The sequence below is a fragment of the Pan paniscus genome, chromosome 5 (genome assembly GCF_029289425.2).
Source record: "Pan paniscus chromosome 5, NHGRI_mPanPan1-v2.0_pri, whole genome shotgun sequence".
Taxonomy (NCBI): domain Eukaryota; kingdom Metazoa; phylum Chordata; class Mammalia; order Primates; family Hominidae; genus Pan; species Pan paniscus.
In genome coordinates, this window is record NC_073254.2 from 54,876,401 (window position 1) to 54,892,934 (window position 16,534).

At 49.6% G+C, this 16,534-nt stretch overlaps 1 protein-coding gene across 1 annotated transcript in view; it reads right to left on the reverse strand.

Moving 5' to 3' along the window:
* Window positions 1-3,632: 3,632 nt before the first annotated feature.
* LRFN2 (leucine rich repeat and fibronectin type III domain containing 2) overlaps window positions 3,633-16,534 on the reverse strand; it is a 195,234-nt gene continuing 182,332 nt past the window's right edge. The window contains exon 3 of the mRNA XM_003833331.5: window positions 3,633-4,954. Coding sequence (XP_003833379.1) covers window positions 3,985-4,954 — 970 coding nt within the window. The 3' untranslated portion in view covers window positions 3,633-3,984. The remainder of the gene's footprint in view (window positions 4,955-16,534) is intronic.

Below are 16,534 nucleotides of genomic sequence, written 5' to 3' on the forward strand. Positions count from 1 at the left end.
GACCACAGGGTGGGCTGGGCAGTGCAGTCTGAATCCTGAGGAATTTTCCTGGCCAGGGGAGGGAACGTGTTTCAAGGCAAGGAGGGCCAGAAAGGCCGGTGTACGGTCAGAAGGAACTGCTTCACCAAGGTGCTCTTGCCTGGAATTAACACTGAGGTTTCTCTCAGATCTTAGGCTAGTCAAGGGTTTCCTGATTAGGCTACAAATGTGAATCATTCAGTCAGTATAAAATACAATCTATAACAGGTTGACGGGAAGAAGAAAGGATGGGAAGGCAGTGTGATGTCATGGGAAGAACTAAGGCTTTGCAGCCAGACTTAACTGTGTGACCTTGGGCAAGTTACTTAACCCCTCTGAGCTTCAGTCCTTTCATTTATAATATGGGAATAATACTATCTACCTAAAAAGGCTTTAGTGATGATTCAGTGAGAAACATATTTGAAGCAACAAGCACAGTAACTGGAAGCTGTAGGTACTCAACAAGTGTCAGTTTCCTTCCTCTTCTAAAAGCTGTGCTTTCAAGTCAATTGTATGTCTAGAGTCGCACTGTCTGGTACAGTGGCCAGTACTAGCCACATATGGCTCTCAAGTACTTTAAAGAGGGCTAGTCTGAATTGATATGTGTCATACATGTAAAATACTTTAAAGAGGGCTCATCTGAATTGATATATGCCATACATGTAAAATACAAATCAGATTTCTAAAACTTTGTACCAAAAAGTGCCATAAAATAACTTACTAATAATTTGAGTGATTACATGTTACAATAATATTTTGGATATATTGAGTTAAAATATAAGATTAAAATTAATTCCACCTGTTTCTTTATAGTTGATTCAACATGGCTACTGGAAAATTTGAAATTACAATGCGGCTTACATTTTATTCTATTGGACAGCGCTGATCTAGATACTAGAAAAGACAAGGTTGGGAAGCTGTGTTCCAGAAGCATGTTTGTTTCTATACCTTGAGTTTGGGTTTTGGTTTGTTCTCCCATGGTTTCCCAGTAAAAGACCCTTTTGAAAAAAATACCATCCAGGGCTCAACCAAAACGGGTAGAAGATACCTACATGCCCCTAGTAGTCAGGTGCTGTGGTGACCACAGTCCAGGAAAAAGTAGGTAGGGCTGGTATATCAGAGAATGGAGATGTCAGGTAGGACAGTCAGGACAGCTGGGGATGGACTGTTCTTTTCTTAGCCTGAAGCTTCACTTCAGATTTCTCTACCTTTCTTTACTCTGGGAAGATGATCCCATTTTCTATTATTTCAGAAGATTACCCCACCTTATACATGAACTTGGCAAGAAGCAGGCTCCCACCAGGCAGTAACAAACACAGGTGCAAGAGAAAATGCCACTTCAAAGCCATCTTTAGAAAACCCCAGAGTTTCCAGAGAAATGAACAGCAGACATTCACAGACATAAGAATGTTCTTTTTTTCTCCCACCCAAGGAGTGTGGTTAGTGGTTGTTTTTAAAACTGTACATTTTACTGTACATTTTTTTCTAGCAAAGGAGAAGATTGGCATTTATATTCTGACCACAGGGATGCTGCTTTCCAAAACTCCAAGTCAGAAACATGACAAACACAAGAGCAAGTACATATCATGTCACGATAGAACTCGGAACCACTGATGAGAATAGACAGTCAGTTGGTTCCTTCCACTGTTCACCACCTTCCCTCTGTGTGTCTGAATCCAAAGGCAAAAAAGAAAGCTGGTATTTGAGACCACTTCCACAATGGCTATAGTTTGAAAGGATGAATGAGAAAGATGAGGAGGGAGAAAAGAGAAGAGGAAAAAACAGGAAGGGAAAAGAGAAAGGGTGGAAGAGATTTCCTTTCAAGTTACCCAATTCTGTGGGTGCTTCTGTGACCATAGAAAGGATGTGCTTCAGCCCTGGGACTGGCCTCGAAAATTATTATAACTTGAGGTCTCAGGAGGGACTGGCCTGATCTGTTAATGACCTTGTCAGGACCAGAAAGGGACTGGGAAAGGCAGAGAGTAAAAGGAGAAAAAAAAAGAAGGATGAAGAGAAGAGAGGGGAGGGAGGAGAGTGAGGAAGGAGGAAGGCCTGGGATTTGGAGGCTCTGGGACTAGAGCCAAAGGTAATTCTTCATAGACAGTTGCAAATCCCTCCTTGTGTGTTCCAGAGTGGGGTTGGGGGCCAGCAGCTCGGGTCCAGGTCTGAGGCCATTGGAACTTTTTGGTCCAGAATGGTCTTGCCTGTATGCTTTGTGGGCTGCGTGGTTGGCAAGTGGAAGAAGGAAGAACAAAAGAGAGAAAATAGAGGTCTATGGAAGGAGTTGGGAGAGGAAAGAATGAGTTGGAGAGACTGAGGGAGAGGTAGTGAGTTGCTGATGAGTAGACATGGGACAGGGATGCCGGGGAAAGTCATTCCAATCTGTCTACAGCAGGTTCTCCGTGGGCACATCTCCTCTTCCCCTTCTCTTGCCACTGTCTGGCAGGGAGGGGTTATCCCTAGATGGAAAGGAGCTTATGCACCCCTCCCATTCCACCCTGTAATTTCCAAGGATGGACCCTCCTCAAGAAACCAAGAGCAGGCATCCCCCCATCCCACCCTGAGCCACTTTCTTAAGGAACAAACATGGGACAGCCTTTGGACACAGAAAAGCCCTAGGCAGAGTGAAGACAGGGTCATGGATCCCAAATACCACTGCCAGGAGGCAGGTGGCCTTGGCTTCTACCCTGACCTGGTCATGAACTCACTGTGTGACCCTGGGCAATTCCTTTATGCTCTCTGGAAGGGAGAGGGAGGGTTAAAGATGGGATGATTGCAAACACCTCCCCAAGCTTCAAAAGCCTATGATTCTAAAAAGATTCAGCTTTCCCCCTCCAAGGTTTCTAGAATTCTCTGTGTCCAGTAAAAAGGAGGGGGACTGCTGTAACCAGCTTGTGCTTCTGGTGTCACTAAGCAAAAAAGCCTAACATCTAGAGTCATGAATAATTAATAGGCCCATAGAACTGGAAAGGGACTGGAGACCTAGTACAATCCCAGTATTTTTGCAAATTGAGAAATTCAGGTCCCAACAGATAAAAGGGTCTTGCCCCAGTTATTCAGCTGGCTATTCATGTGACTATGGAGCCCAGACACAGAACTTCGGACTCCAAGTCCACTGTTGTTTCTGCCACCCCCGCTGCTTTCCTTAAGAGAAGCCCTCCTGGCCTGCCACATGCTCAAGGGGGACTTTCCATGCCAGCTTCCCAGAAAGAGTGGCAACAAGCCCAAAGCAACTCCGGAAGTTAAGATCCCTTGTGCCCTATAGCATGAAGCCCTCCTCCCTCCCCACACGTAAGAACCCAGGAAATTACCCTTCTGGTTTAAGCTTCTGTGATGGGTGTGGCATGTCATGTTTGAGAAGCAAAGGAAACTAGGTCAGGTATCGGGGGTCAGTCACTCACCCCTTCCAGTGTCGGGTGTGGGGGTGGTTGGGAGTAATGAGAGCTCTGAGCAGGGAACCCCACAGTCTTCCCCCAAACAAGTGTGGAAAGAGAATAATTCCCTCCTCTTGTCAATTGGCAACAATTACCCACTACCAGGGCTGCTGGGAACACACATTCATATGTACGATTAACTCTCGATCATTCGTGTGAATGAAGAGGAGGAGTCTGGGAAATGGAAAAAAAATAAATTAAGAAATAAAAACAACACTAGACCCATAAGCAATCCAAAGCCGCTTGCTTGTAGGCTACATTTGTGATTAGAAAGGCGGAGTCTCGCCTTTCCAAACACTCAGGGCTCAGTCCGGCATTTGAGCGAGTCCACATTCCCTGAGCACACCCCGGCCGGGTGGTGGGGAGGTGATGTGGGTGTTGGGGGGTAGGGGGGGACACGAGGCCATTGACAGGGAGACGAAACTGTCCCTGGATGTAAACATCACCATGGAAACTCCACAAACACTTGCCAGTGAGATTCTTTCCCCTTCTCCCACCCTGCGCGCAGGAAAGGGAGCATGCCCACCCCCACCTAGACCGTGCTCTCCATCACCCATTCGGAGCTGCCAAAAGTCCCCCGGGCCCCCACCAGGTCACTCTCCTCAAAGGGCAAAAGCATGCCGTTGACAGAGAGGCTGCGCTTCGTCCAGATGTTCGAGACCTTCCGAGGGGGACTGTAGCCGCCCGGCACGACCCCTCCCGCCGCCGCAGCAGCAAAGTCCCCCATGTCGAAGGAGTGGCTGCGTTTGGCCTTGCCCTCCAAGGGCAAGGGGAGCAGGCTCCTGGCCCGGGCCGCAGGGGGCCCCAGCAGTGGCTCTCGGTCCGAGTGGTGGCCCCGGGCCGACGTCCCAGCCCCTCTCCCGGCTGGAGTCCTGGAGTCCAGCAGCTCCTCCTTTCTCTGACTCTTGAGGTCCAGGGAGGCGAAGGCCCCCATCAGGCGGTCAAGGCTGGGCTTGGGGCGCGGGGCGGAGGGTGGGAGCCTCCAGGGGGCCCGTCCCAGCCCCGCAGCCTCCCCACTGCCCAGGGAGCTGGAGGAAGAGGAGTCACTGGCGCGGGCCAGGCTGGCGGTGAAGTCCAGGAGCTCGTTGCGCACCACCACCTTGGGCGGGCCCTGCGGCGGGGCCCCGGCTGGTGCGCTGCTTGGAGGCGGTGGCTGGGCGCCGTTGGTCTGCGAGTACATATTGCTCACGGCCGCTGCCATCTTGCTGGGGGCCTCGTGGTTGCAGACCTTGTAGCGCACCATGAGGATGACGATGAAGACCAGCAGCGTGGCCACGATGATGCCCCCGATTACCAGGATCATGGTGCCGCCCAGGATCTGGCTGTGCATGGACTGGCACTGCGGGTAGTCAGCCTTGGTGAAGAACTGGGCACAGCCCACGATGTTGGTGGCCGTGAGTGTCGTGGCTGTGTCATCCCACATGGCCAGCACACACAAGTCGTAGCCAGTCCCTGACACCAGGTTGTTGACCACGAAGGCCTTGTTGGAGGCTGGGATCATCCTGGGGAGGGAGGTGGACAGAAATAGTGAGGGGTGGTGGGGTGGAAGGACAGGGTGATGGGGAGTGGACAGAGGTAGAAACAGAGTGACAGAGATGGGGAGGGGGAGGGGAGGGAGGCCAAGACAGACACGGGGACACAGAGAGAATGGGGCAGAGGGAAAGAAAGGGACAGAGGAGTGAAGAGACATGGAAGGAGAGAGAAGGAGAGACAGAGGAGAGGGGAGGAGGGAGGGGCAGGGGCAGGCAGGCGACAGGAATAGAGCATAGGAAATAGAGAAGAAAGACATGTGAGGAGGGAGACCCAGACAAGGGAACCAAGGGACAGGTTAGGGTGGAAAGGAAGGTGAGAGAGGGAGATTCAGAGATGGAGCATCAGGGAGAGGTATAGACGGAGGATGTGTCAGAGACCAAGGATGTGTCAGAGACCAAGGATGTGTCAGATACCGGGTGAGAGAAAATCCAGATATATGGAAACAAAAACACAAAAACACAATGAGTATGAAGATGAAGGGAATGAGAAAGGGGGTAGTTGAAAGCAGAGAAAAGGGGAGGCATTTAGAGGTGGAGGGAAAGAGGAGGGGGGGAGACTCAAGCGAGTTGAGAGGACACACAGGGACAGGCAGAGGGAGAGACAGAGAGGCAGAGAGGTTAAAGTGTGAAGAAGCAGAAATTATACAAAGGGAGACCCGCTACTTCCCTCCCTCATGCCTGCTACAAGTATTCCCTCTGTCTCTGGGAAGGGCAGGGTGAGAGTCAGGTCAGCCCGACCCTGTGCCAGCCCACCCCGAGGCTTGCTCCAGCCCTCCTGTGACCTCTGAGATTCATGGGGATCCCCATCAACACTTTCTGAGCCTTCTTTCTGGACCAGGTGCTGTGCTGTGTCAGAGACAAGGTCCTACCTGGAGAGGCCAGCACCACCCACACCTCCAAAGGGCTTTCTCATGACTCAGGAGGGAGAGCGTTTGCTGCTGCAGACTGAGGGAGAGGGAGTCTAAGCAGAAGAGGACTGGATGCAGGAGAAGGGGGCCTGCTGCTTAGGGGTGGAAGGACAGTGCAGTGTTAAGGACTGGGGGGCACTTCTGCATCCCAGAGGAAAGGGACGATTCCTTGGTCCTAGTTGTAGTAGGCCAGGCTCAGCCAAGAAACCTAGGGGAAGAGTTTCTTTAGTAGAAGACTTTAACTGCTCCTTCCACCTTTGGGGAGGGTCTGATGGGGAAGCACTCTCCCCACATTGTGGCTGGTCCTCTCCTGCCTGGAACTCCTCACCCTGAACTCTGGACCCTTGTGACCTTGTTAAGCCTGGATGCACACCCTGAACTCCAAGACCCTTGTTGAGGTATCATGCCTTCTGCTGATTCCAGAGATGATGCCTGTGTCACTTCCATAAACACTCCCAAAGACATACCCAGGCCTGAAGGTACCACTGTGTAGCTTTCTTGGTAGTTCCTCCACTCCCATTCTCCTATTCCCTGCTACTTGAGAATGAAAGGGCTCTATCAGTTCCCATCAACCCCTCAAACCTGGAGCTAGGCAACTTAATTAAGATCTCAAATATGAAATACTGAAGCCTGAAAACTTCCACCTGGGATCCATGCACAGAGGACTGGAACTGACAGACAGATATTGACATCCCGTCAGTGGGCAACCCCAGTGGCTGCTGCCTCCCTCCTCACCTGCCCACCTGCTCTTTTGCTGGGGAAGCCACACTGGAGGAAATTGAGCCCCCAAGGCCCACCTGATATGGTTTGGCTGTGTCCCCACCCAAATCTCATCTTGAATTGTAGCTCCTACAATTCACAGGTGTTGTGGGAGGGACCTGGTGGGAGGTAATTAAATCATGAGGGTGGGTCTTTCCCAAGCTATTCTCATGATAGTGAACAAATCTCATGAGATCTGATGGTTTTATAAAGGGGAGTTTCCCTGCACAAGCTCTCTTCTCTTGTCTGCCACCAGGTGAGACGTGCCTTTCACCTTTTGCCATGATTGTGAGGCCTCCCCAGCCATGTGGAACTGTGAGTCCATTTAAACTTTTTCTTTTCCTTTTTTTTTTTTTTGTAAATTATCCAGTCTCGTGTATGTCTTTATCAGCAGCGTGAAAATGGACTAATACACAGCCCCACCCTTAGCACAGTGTTTGGGGCAGAAGAGGCCAGAGGGGTTAGGAGAGGTGGATCCAGCAAGGACCCTGCAGCCAGCCCCACAGGTCTATCTGAAGACTTCAGAGCCAGTTTCACCTGGGCATCATGACAGTCCTGTAAAGGCAGTGATCAGTACTCCCATTTCACAGAGAAGAAATGGCTGAGACTCAGAGAGGGTAAGTGATCTGCCTGAGGTCACACAGCTGGGACTGCTAGTATGCAGCAGTTGAGACCTTTAACACTAGCTTCTGGGTCCACGGTCTGGGCTTGTTCCTCACTGTGTGACAGACATGGAAGCATTTTTCCTCATTTCAGTGAAAAGTTCACCCTGGCCTGTGGCTGGTCAACCACCTTCATCCCTGGGGCAGCTTAGAGCCTGCTGTGACTCACGCTCCTCTACTGACAGGATGCCCAGCCTGCTAGGCCATCTGCTGGGCAGGGCCTGAGGAGCCCTGTGTGGCCAATGCTGCAGGGGACACTTGAGTCTTCCAGGGCCTTGTTCCTTTCCCCTCAGGGCTAATGATGTAAGTTGAGAAGGCAGGAGCTAAGCACACCCAGAACAGTGACAGCAGCAAGAGCAAACACCAGCTGGTAACTGTGCGCCATGCTCTAAGTGCCCTATGCCAACTCACTTAGGCCTACCGCAACTCCCCGACACAGCTGCCATCATAATCCAGATTTTTCAGATGGGGAAACAGAGGTGCAGAAGTGTTAAGCAAAGATAACATGGCAGAGCTGGGATTAAATCCCAGGGAGGCCACCTTCAGTCTGCTCTGAATCACGGCATTCCACCATTTTGTTGGGCCACAGTGATATAAGAGCATGTCCACTTGAGAGGTGGATGGACACCCTTGTTTACTGAATACCTGTTGTGTAACATAGGTTTCCACATTCATGATTGCATTGAACACAGCCACCCCAGGTCACCAAAGTTGTACCACTAGCCCAGAAATCTTCTCAATAGTTAGCCACCTTCTCCTGGGAAGCAGATTACACTAGTACTACTATTAGTACTACTACTAATAGCAACAAAATAAGAAGAACAGCTAACATGAGGGCTTACTCTGTGCCAGGCACTATTGTGAGATATTTAAGGGGATTAAGACTTGTTTAATACTCCCTAACATTGTTGGGAGGCTATTATTGTTATTCTCATTTCCACTTAACAGATAAGAAACTGAGGCACAGAAAGGTTAAGCTACCTGCCCATGGAGGCCCAGCTAGTAAGTTGGCAGAGCTGGGATTCAAATCAGGCAGTTTGGCTCCAGGGCCTCCGCACCTGACCCCTGGGCCATGCTGCCTCTCAGACACTGCCCCGTCTTCCTGCCCTTCCTGGGCAACTTTGTGAGGAACCCTGCCTGGTCTCCCCAACTCACCTTTGCTCCCCAACTCAGAGAAAATCATAATGTGATGAAGCCACATCCTAATGTGATGAAGCTGCGGTTGGGCTGTGCTGCTGATGGAGGTGTAACAAGGCAAGGCTGATTCTTGGCGGGCCACTGGAACCGGGATGAAAAGTCAGGTCTGGAACAGTTTTGCACTGTAATTGGCCCATCAGAAACAAGGCCAGCAGGAAAAGCCTGCTAGGATGAAGAGCAGAAAGGCGGAAGGCGGCTCCTGATTCCTCTGCTCTGTGTGTGTGTGTGTGTGTGTGTGTGTGTGTGTGTGCGCGTGTATGTCTGTGTGTGTGTGCTGGCGGTAGGAGGAGTTGGGGTGACTTAAGGAGAGCCAGAGCCAGCTAACTCAAAACAGCCCTGGCTGGCAAGGTCAAGTTTGCCTTTTCTAATAACAATAATAACCAGTATTTGCCTAGCACTTACTTGTCCTGGCAAGTTTACACGCATTATCTCATTTAATCTCCTGACAACCCTCTGAGGAAGTTATTCCCGTTTAGAGAAGGAGGAAGCTGAACAGTTTGAACTTTCCCTTGGGGGAATGATGGGGCTGAGACCAGAATAGGTCCATTGCATCCCACAGCCCACACTTCTTAAAAGCAAGACGCTTCTGACTCCAGGCAGCCAACAGACAAATTGCATGAGAAAGCCACGTGAAATGGGCACTCTAGTGAAAGATATAGAATTCATCTCTGACCTGTGTCCCCCTGTCCACCTCATCATCCAACCCTACAAAACCATCCACTGATCCTCCAAGCTATATCTGGGGAGCCTGGATTTCCCCCTTCACTCCTGCTCACAACCCATCACTCTGGCTGGTAGATTCTACCTTCTGAACACCCTCTGCCTTCCAACTCCACATACGGTGTTAGCTTAGGCCTCTCCATTTCTGGTCAGGATGGACTCAGCAGCCTCCAGTCAGGCTCTCTGCCACAAATTTTGCTCCCTGAAAGTGCATTCTCAGCACCACACTATCTCTAGTGCTCCACTTAAAACACAACTCTGGCTGTGTCGCCTGCCCACTGAGATGCTTCAAGTACTAACTATGGTCTACAAGAGACAGTGCAAACTCCTTAGCTGGGCTCCCAAACCAGGCTGCTGTCACATTGTTGTCCTTCTACCCACACAGCCTCTGACGCTGCCCACATTCTCAAAAACTTGCCCAGGTAGGAAAACACTGCAGAATCAGCCGGGCCCTGAATGGGCAGATGGCACTTCCTAGAAGGATAATTAAAGATCTTATTTATCAAGGGACTAGTTGTAAAGAGGCAAGAGGGTATGGGGGATCACAAGGGAATGTGCAAGAACCCAGAGCTAATAGCAGCCAAGAGCCGAGGTGTTATGTCTGCCTCATCCCCAGGAGAGAGAAGCATGTAGGCCAGTGCTGCTTGTAGTGTGGCTCACAGATGGATGCCGGCCCATGGACTGTTTGTTCCTGTTCCATGATCAGACACTACAGAAGTCAAGAGTAAGAATTAAGGCTTTATAGCAATTTGGCATTGGTTGTCACATTGAAGTGCGTGATGATTATTTCTGGTAACTTAGTTCTAGTCTTACAAAAGCACTGGCCTGCAACAGAGTGGGGAAAATCGAAGCTGCTCCTTCACAATGAATAGCTTGAGGAGCCCTGGGCTAGTGCAGGCTTTCTCAGCCTCACCACTGTTGACACTTTGGCTGACTATGTCTTGGCTGTGTGGGGCTGTCCTCTGCATCGTAGGAGGACAATCCCAGGACACCCCTGGGCTCCACCCACCAGATGCCAGAACACACCCACAGTGTGACAAGCTAAAATGTCTCCAAGCATTGCCCAATGTCCTCTGGGGGCAAAGTCACCCTCCATTGAGGCACACTGGTTTAGAGAATTTGGTTGAGAAACAGAAGCTGCCAGGGGCAACCTTACAGGGTGGGCACCGGACAAAGAAGTAGCCGGACCTCACTCTTCTCTGCCGCCGACCTTCTGCTGCTGCTCTGCATGGCTGAACCAAACCAAAAGCCAGAGTTCACAGGCACATGCAGGTCAGGCTTCCAGAGTGCAGGGCAAGGCGGAGGAGGGGAGAGCGGATCCTGAGGGACAATAGATAATAAATGGCTCAACCATCAGGTCAGTCATGGGCACCTCCGTGAAAAACACGTCCCTGAAATCCTGAGAGATTTCTTTCCATCATGTAAACTACCAACATTTCTGTTAGCAGAAAACATGAATTGCTATTTTAAGTTAAGCTGCTCCAATGCGTTAAATTTAATTAAGCTCACACACTCTAAAAGACAATTTGAAACTGCAACCCCAAGCACTTACCAAGGAAACACAAAACAAGCCTAAGTGGCTGCCTCTGGATTGTTTTTCTTTTTCTTTCTTTTTCTGTTAATATTATTTTGGCATTGTTCATTCAGCTTAACACTAGCACACAAATCTACAGCTGATACTAGAGGTCTATGAAATCACAGGCACATACTGTTATTCTACTGTGGGCTCTCGAATCTGCTCTCCACATTTCACCTGCTTGCCTCTGCCTGTGGGGAACTACATTTCCCAGGCTCCCTTGTCTGTTCCCAGGTTTCTGAGCCCTCAGGCTGCCAGTTGGAGTTGGCCAATGGAGGCACTGGAGAGAGAGACTGGAGGGCCGGAAGAGGGGAGAAGCCAGGTATCTCTTCTATTTTTTCATCTCCAAGTGGTTTCACCCTGTCAGTGAAACTCCTCTGTGATTCCAGCTGCCAGGGTTCCAGCTCCTGCTAGACACATTAGGATCTTAGTCACTGGTCATGCCATCTCCTCCTGTGTCCTTCCAGCCTTGGATGGGGATGGGTAGGTGGCGGTGGCTCCCAGCTGTTGCTAATCTCTATAGCGCCTCACTGTCCTGCCCCCCACCCACTGCTCCCATGCTCACTGCCTCCACCTGTTGTTGACCTCTGAGCAGCTCCATCATCCCTGAAATCCAAACCCTGTACTGAATTCTCTTTCTTTTTCTTTTCTTTTCTTTTTTTTTTTTTAAGACAGAGTCTCACTCTGTAGCCCAAGCTGAAGTACAGTGGTGCGATCTCTTGGCTCACTGCAACCTCCGCCTCAGGGGCTCAAGCGATTCTTGTGCCTCAGCCTCCCGAGTAACTGGGCCTACAGGTGCACGCCACCAAGCCTGGCTAATTTTTTGTATTTGAGTAGAGACGGGGTTTCACCATGTTGCCCACGGTGGTCTTGAACTCTTGAGCTCAGACCATCCGCCCGCCTTGGCCTCCTAAAGTGCTGGGATTACAGGCGTGAGCCACGGCTCCCGGCCTGAATTCCCTCTTTCAAAAGACCTAAAATGTTCTTTTATTTCTGACTGAATCCTGAATGACACAAGGAGATAACCTTTACATTGTTGAGAACATTCTATTTATTAACTTATTTCCTTGCACTTTGGGAAAAGATGATCATCACTTCATGTCAGCAGCAGCACATCTTGGCTGTATCTAGTGAAACTCCAGCTTTAGGAAACAATTTACCAGCCTCTCGGAATCACTCATCACTCCCCCAGTAAGCCAGCTTGATCCCATTGCACACAGTGGTCCCTCATCCTTAGCATCATATCTTTCTCCACTGGGTGACCTCATCTTTTAAGGCCTGACTCATAAATTACCTCTGACCTCACCAGAGCTCTCTCTTCTCTCCCTCCTCCCACAACCACTCTTACAGTCCCCTGTTAAAGCCCTGGGGGTCGTTCATGTACACCTTTCCCTTGAGGACTGGAACTGTGTCTTATTCCTCTTTGTATTTCTACTGCCGATCACGATGTCTTGCCTAGAGTCAATGCTGAGTAAATATTTACCCTATGGTTAGGCAGTGAGTGCAAGAGTGCTTTGCAAAATGTTAGGGCCTAAACATATGTGAGGGATTCTTATCTAATATTCAAGGGTTAGTTAATGGTGACTCTCAGACACTGGCTGGTTCTGAGGACATCTTTCTGGAGAGGTACTTTTCCTTTTTTTTTTTTTTTTTTTTTTTTTTTTGAGATGGAGTCTTAGTCTGTCACCCAGGCTGGAGTGCAATGGCATGATCTTGGATCACTGCAACTTCTGCCTCCCAGGCTCAAGCAATTCTCCTGCCTCAGCCTCCTGAGTAGCTGAGATTACAGGCATGCACCACCATACCTGGCTAATTTTTGTATTTTTAGTAGAGATGGGGTTTCACCATGTTGGCCAGGCTGGTCTCAAACTCCTGACCTCAAGTGATCCGCCCGCCTTGGCCTCCTAAAGTGCTGGGATTACAGGCATGAGCCAACACACCCGGCCTGGAGAGGTGTTTTTCTATATCCTTGAGGCTTACTGCAAGGGCTCCTGAAAACCTTTCATGGATGTGCATATACATATGTGTTTGGGGTATGTGATTGTGTGTATGCCTGTGTGTGAGAAGATGTGTGTCTAAGAAGTATCATTTGTCAGCTGAATGTGTGGGTATTTGTGAGTGTGTGCCAGAGTGTAGGTGTTTACATGTATGTGGCAATAAGGGGTCCTGGTCCTAGCCAATGTTAGTCATTGTTCTGCCCCTCTTTCAACCAACCCCCTAACCCCACCTCCCCCAGAGGCTCCCACATCCTCTGAAACTTCTGAGGTGACTTCCTATGTGACCTCTCTCTGTAGGCTAAGCCTCCTCTTTTCTAATGGAACAGAGTTTACCCCCCAGAAAAGGCATTTGGGCCTCAGGAATAGGAATGGGAATGGAGTGGGAGTTTCCACCTGGGCCTCAGCCTCCAGGAAGAGCCTATGGGCCTCTAGGAAGAGCCTGTGGGCTGACTACCAAACCCCACTCTCCCCCTCTCTCGTGGCTTCCAGTCTAGGCTACACTCTCCAGGCTCCCTTGCAGCTAGTGTGCCCATGTGACCCTTTCTGGCTAAAGGGATGTGGAGGATGTCATCTGTGCCAGATGATCTGTGCCATCTCTGGGCCAGGCCTTCAGTAGCTTGGGTGCCTTCCCCACACTCCCTTTTCCTTCTGCCAGCTGGACCCTTGGGCGGGATGACAAGGCCTGGAGGGAGGTACATACTGGGTACCTAAGTCTCCCATAAGGAAGGTCTCCTGATAACCTGGCACACCGCTCTGGACTGTTAGGAAAGTGAGAAATCAAATTTGATTCTGCTTGAGGCTTTACATTATGGCAATTATTTGCAACAGCAGTTGCCTCCCCTGGCTAACAGACACCCACAGGTTAGACGAAGTGAGCCTGAAGTATTTGCTATTTAGTAGGTATGTGTGTGAGAGACAGGGTGAATGTGTGTTTGTGTAAGAGGAAGACATTGGTGCTGGTGTCTATACAAGAAATCCTTGCCTTCCTGGAGTTGTCAACAAATACCACCTCTTGTATCTGCATAATTCCTCCAGCCTCCAGCCTCCAGCCTCCTCTCTGCTCCCCTAGCACCACGCCTTTCTAGGTGCTCTGTCCTCTCCTCCCTCCATCAGTGATGCACCATGGCTGCCTGTTGAGCCTCAGCACTAATTTGGAAGGGTCACATCAGGCTTCCCCTACCCCACCCCTGGCTCTCTGTGTCCTCATTACTGGCTCTTCACAGAATCACTGGCTTGCCACCCTCTCTAGTTAGCCTTGAGATCTCAGACTACATGACATGGCCTCATTAAACCAAGCCAAGCAGCCCTTACTCCCAGATTCTCTCTCTTCCTGCAAGCCCCAAAGGGACCTGTTTGCTTTCATGCATGAGCTGCAAGGGAGTAGAGGAGATGAGTGTTGTTCCATCCTGCATACAATTTATTGAGTACTTACTACGTGCCAGGAACTTGACAGGCAGAGTCTCTTTGATTCTGCATGCTGACTGTATGAGGTTGCAATAATTACCCCTTTATCACAGATGAAGAAACTAAGACTCAGGCAGATAGAACCCCTGCTCAAGCTCACACAGCTGGAAAGTGGCTGAGCCAGGTCTGCCAGGCCACAGAGCATGATCTTCCCTATGCTGTATTACACTGAATTGAATTGAGCAGAATCAGGATTTAGCAGGAGGCAAGTCTTGGAGTCAGGCCAACTGTTTGCCAGCAATTTAAAAAGAAAAAAATAACATGCATTACTTTACAATGATAGCTAACATTTATTGAGCACTTACTATGTGTCAAACACTGTTCTGAATATTTTCCATGTATTAGTTAATTTAACCTTGGGAAATCCTGTGAGGGAGGTACTAGTCTTATTATCATTATGGATGAGAAAATCGAGGTTCCAAGACATTAGGTGACTTGACTAAGCTCTCACAGAGAGGAGGATTGTGCTCAGCCAAGATCGAACCCAGCACTTTCACATTTCCTCAATTCATGTTCATGATAACCCTGGGAAGTACATCTAATAATTGTGCTACCTGTTTTAGAGGCAGCGGTTAACTGAACTGCCCTGGGCTCACATAGCTAATTAGGGCCGGAAATGGGACTCCAGCGAATGAGGAGGACAATCTCTCTACTTCGGGACACATGCTCCTGGGAGTTCTGAGGGAAGTGAGGGAACCACATGGATATCCATGGGCAGAGTTTCCAGGCAGGAAGGAGGTGCCAGTGCAAAGGCCTTGAGGTAGAAACAGTGAGGAGGACGGTGAGGCTGGAACAGAGAGATGGAAAGGGAGAGTAGTAGGAAATGAAGTCACCAAGGTAGTAGATAGGAGCCAGGTTCTTGCAAGTATGTTCTCTTGTGTTCCAACTCTGAGATTGGCTGCTGGGTGCTAATGTTAAGGATTCTGAGGCTGTGTTTAAACTCAGTGGGACAGAGTCCTCTGGAGCCGGTGTCTCATATTTGCTGTTTCTGGCCTAGAGATCAGAGTAGTTAGAATTACCAGAATTACCAGTACAAGTTGTACACCCTACTGGTGACTAGTGCCAAATGCTGGCCTTCCCTAAGCACCAGGCCCTGAGTGATAATGGGGGAAGGCACATGTCTGCTCTTTAGAGTGGGACGATCATGGAGCTGGTGTGATTCAGTGAGGGCTCCAAGGATCAGAAGACTCTGATCTTCCAGTTGGGGCCAGGGACCAGAGGCCTGGGGTTGGGGGCTGGCCTCTGTCCCTGTTCTTCTGCCCTTGTGGCTCCTGAGAATATGGAGCTTCCACAAATGCCCTGAGGCACCCCTGCCTTACTGGCAGTTACTTTAGACTCTCAGTGAGTGAAGGGGCCACTTTCCTTTCAATATGATTGAGGCTCTGAGACAAAGCACCCCAATCATTGCCTCAATCCTCAGGTGTACCCAGACATCCACTTCCACAGCCCGCAAGACAGCAGGCAGGGTTGGCATCAGCCCCTGTTGAGTTGGCCTCTGGGTCTGGGTGTCCTTCCTTGCTCCCATCCCCCAGCCTCTTCTCTGCAAGTGGTCAGAGGGATCCTGTTAAAACCCAGGTCACATCCTGTCTTTCTCTGCTCAACCCTGCTCCTGCTCCCAGTGAAGCCCACCTCATGTAGTCAAAGTCCTCACATGGCTCACAGGCCCCAGGCAATCTGCCCCTCACCTCTTGGGTTTTGTCTCCTTCTACTCCCCATTCTTACTCTACAATCTGGGCTCCCCACTGCTTCTCAAATCTGCCAAGGGGAATCCTGCCTCAGGACTTTTGCACTGGCTGTTCCCTCTGCCTGGATGTTCTTCCTCCAGATATTTATATGCTAGCTGCTTTGCCTCTTTCAGGTCCCTGTTCCAATATCACGTTCTCAGCGAGGCCATCCCAGATCACCTTATCACACTGGGGGCTTCCCCAGGCTTGTTACTCCACTCCATTTTTCCCCAATGCATTTTTATTGCCCAACAGACAATATCATTGATTTATTATGATTACTGTTAATTGTCTTTCTCTCTGTCTACTAGAGTGTCAGCTCCCTGAGGTCAGAGTTTGTTTGGGTTGTTTTTTTGTTTTTTGTTTTTTGTTTTTTTTGCCTGTTTTGTTCACTGATAGTTTCCCAACACCTAGAATGATACTTGGCACAGCACAGGCCCTTGAAAAAATTGGTTGAACTTGCAAATGAAATGAATGTTCTACACTGCACTGCCCAATATAGTAGCTGCATGTGGTCATTCAAATTTAACTTCAAATTAATAA